Below are 2,402 nucleotides of genomic sequence, written 5' to 3' on the forward strand. Positions count from 1 at the left end.
ACGGTACTTGTGTTTGTGAAGCATCAGACTGAATCTTTTACCTGTAAGGTACCTTGAATACCTACAAATAGTCCTCTAAAGTATTCCTTTAACAGGGAATTATTAATGATGTTTATTATAAACGTTCATATGGACGCCTGACTGTTGTTTTTATTCAGACTTTAAGAGTTTTAACAAAGTAAATTCATGTTTTTGTGGACAAACGGCATCAGACACAAATAATTTAGTATTTCTATATCTGGAGGAGATATTGAGCTGATCTCAGAAACATAAAACAGATCTGAGGTCTGTTTAATGAGGACTTAAAACAAGACACACGTCAGAGTAAATGTTGGGAATATTAGGATATTTTGGGAAATATTACATAAAATAAACAGTCTTAACAACAGAGAGATAATAAAAAAACAGTTTAAACTGAGGCGCAACATCACCTTTCGTCCTCTAGGTGGCGACACTGTCACAGGTCCAGGTACTATAACATCTGATGTACTTTGTATGAAGTACAACATGTACCTCTGAGATGTAGTACAGTAAAAAGTACAACATGTACCTCTGAGATGTAGTACAGTAAAAAGTACAACATGTACCTCTGAGATGTACAAGTACCTCAATGTGTACTTTGTCTTGATAAAACAGTCTCACCTGACTCAGCAGGTGAAGCGATGGTGACGTCTCCTCCTCTTCCTCCTCTTCCTCCTCCTCTTCCTCTCTTCCCGTCTCCTCTTCCTCCTCCTTCTCCTCCTCTTCATCCTCCTTCTTCTCCTCTTCCTCTCCTCCCGTCTCTCCTTCGCCGGGAGTTCGTACGATCCGATTGGTCGTGTCCAGGTGGGCGGAGTCACTGCCGAAGGGCTCTGACGGACAGGACTCGTCCTCGATGGTCACGATGGCCACGCTGACCTCGTCTTCCTCCTCTCCTCCTCCTCCTCCTCCTCGGCAGAGTGAGGAGGCGAGGAAAGGAAAGGCGGTGAAGGAGGAGGAGGAGGCGGAGATCGGAGTGAGTCCACCGATCCTTTTGCCTCTGACGCCCACCTTCATCACCCCCTCCTCTTCCTCCTCCTCTTCCTCCTCTTCTCTCCTTTCTTGACGCTCCATCTTTTGTTTGTCACACCGAAAAGTTACAAAGACGCATCCTTAAAAACACAAAGAACACATTATTAATAATGATAATAATAATGATAATATTAACAGTAATGATAATAATAACTTCTGCAGTATTATTGCTGTACTTCTGCTGTACTTCTGCAGTACTACTGCTGTACTTCTGTAGTACTTCTGCTGTACTTCTGTAGTACTTCTGCTGTACTTCTGCTGTACTTCTGCAGTACTTCTGCTGTACTTCTGTAGTACTTCTGCAGTACTTCTGCAGTACTTCTGCAGTACTTCTGTATCACTTCTGTAGTACTTCTGTAGTACTACTGCTGTACTTCTGTAGTACTTCTGCTGTACTTCTGTAGTACTTCTGCTGTACTTCTGCAGTACTTCTGCTGTACTTCTGTAGTACTTCTGCAGTACTTCTGCAGTACTTCTGTATCACTTCTGTAGTACTTCTGTAGTACTACTGCTGTACTTCTGTAGTACTTCTGCTGTACTTCTGTAGTACTTCTGCAGTACTTCTGCCATACTTCTGCTGTACTTCTGTAGTACTTCTGCAGTACTTCTGCAGTACTTCTGTAGTATTCTGTGTTTTTAACCGTCTTAATGTGTTTCTAGAGTAGACACCAGCCTCAACCTTCTTCATGTTAAACATGGAGCAGACTTACCTTCACACAGGACTTTAACTTTTAAACACCGCGTCTTCTTCTTCTTCTTCTTCTTCTTCTGCTGCTTCTTCTGTTATTTCTTCCTCGTCTCTTGTTTTAAATGTAGCTTCAACGTTTCAGCTCATATGTCTTTGTGTTGAACTCTTCTTCAGATTGTGTTTATTTATTTATTTTATTTATTAAACTTTTCTTAATAACAAACCTTTCTCCGCGGCTTCTGCGCTCTGGCGCGTGGAGCTTTGTTTGACGCGCTTTGATGACGTCACACGCCTTGGTTTCAGCGCGCGCTCCTTCCAGATCTATTTTAATGAATTACATTTTTTTAATTTTGTATTATTATATTTAGTTTATTTTTAGAGGAGAATTTTTTTTAAACACGTATTTTTCAATTATTATTTTATTTTTATTATTTTATTTTTAGAAGAGAACTTTTAAAAAACGGGTATTTTTATACGATTTTCAACACAAATATTTATTCTTTGTTAATTTTTTTAGAAGAACTTTTTTAAACCGGTATTATTTTTAAACTATTATTATTATTATTATTATTATTATTAAATAAAGAAAATAATAATAATAATAATGCATTTAATAATGCATTTAATTTATATAGCGCTTTTCATAATACTCAAAGACACTTCA

At 38.3% G+C, this 2,402-nt stretch overlaps 1 protein-coding gene across 1 annotated transcript in view; it reads right to left on the reverse strand.

Annotated features, from left to right (window-relative positions):
- The window catches only part of LOC117747511 (F-box/WD repeat-containing protein 7-like), a 27,040-nt gene extending 25,038 nt beyond the window's left edge, over nt 1-2,002 (reverse strand). The window contains exons 1-2 of the mRNA XM_034556796.1: nt 1,761-2,002; nt 643-1,130 (exon numbers count right to left, since the gene is read on the reverse strand). Coding sequence (XP_034412687.1) covers nt 643-1,092 — 450 coding nt within the window. The 5' untranslated portion in view covers nt 1,093-1,130; nt 1,761-2,002. The remainder of the gene's footprint in view (nt 1-642; nt 1,131-1,760) is intronic.
- Nucleotides 2,003-2,402: the final 400 nt, after the last annotated feature.

This window comes from Cyclopterus lumpus, chromosome 18 (genome assembly GCF_009769545.1).
Source record: "Cyclopterus lumpus isolate fCycLum1 chromosome 18, fCycLum1.pri, whole genome shotgun sequence".
Lineage (NCBI taxonomy): Eukaryota > Metazoa > Chordata > Actinopteri > Perciformes > Cyclopteridae > Cyclopterus > Cyclopterus lumpus.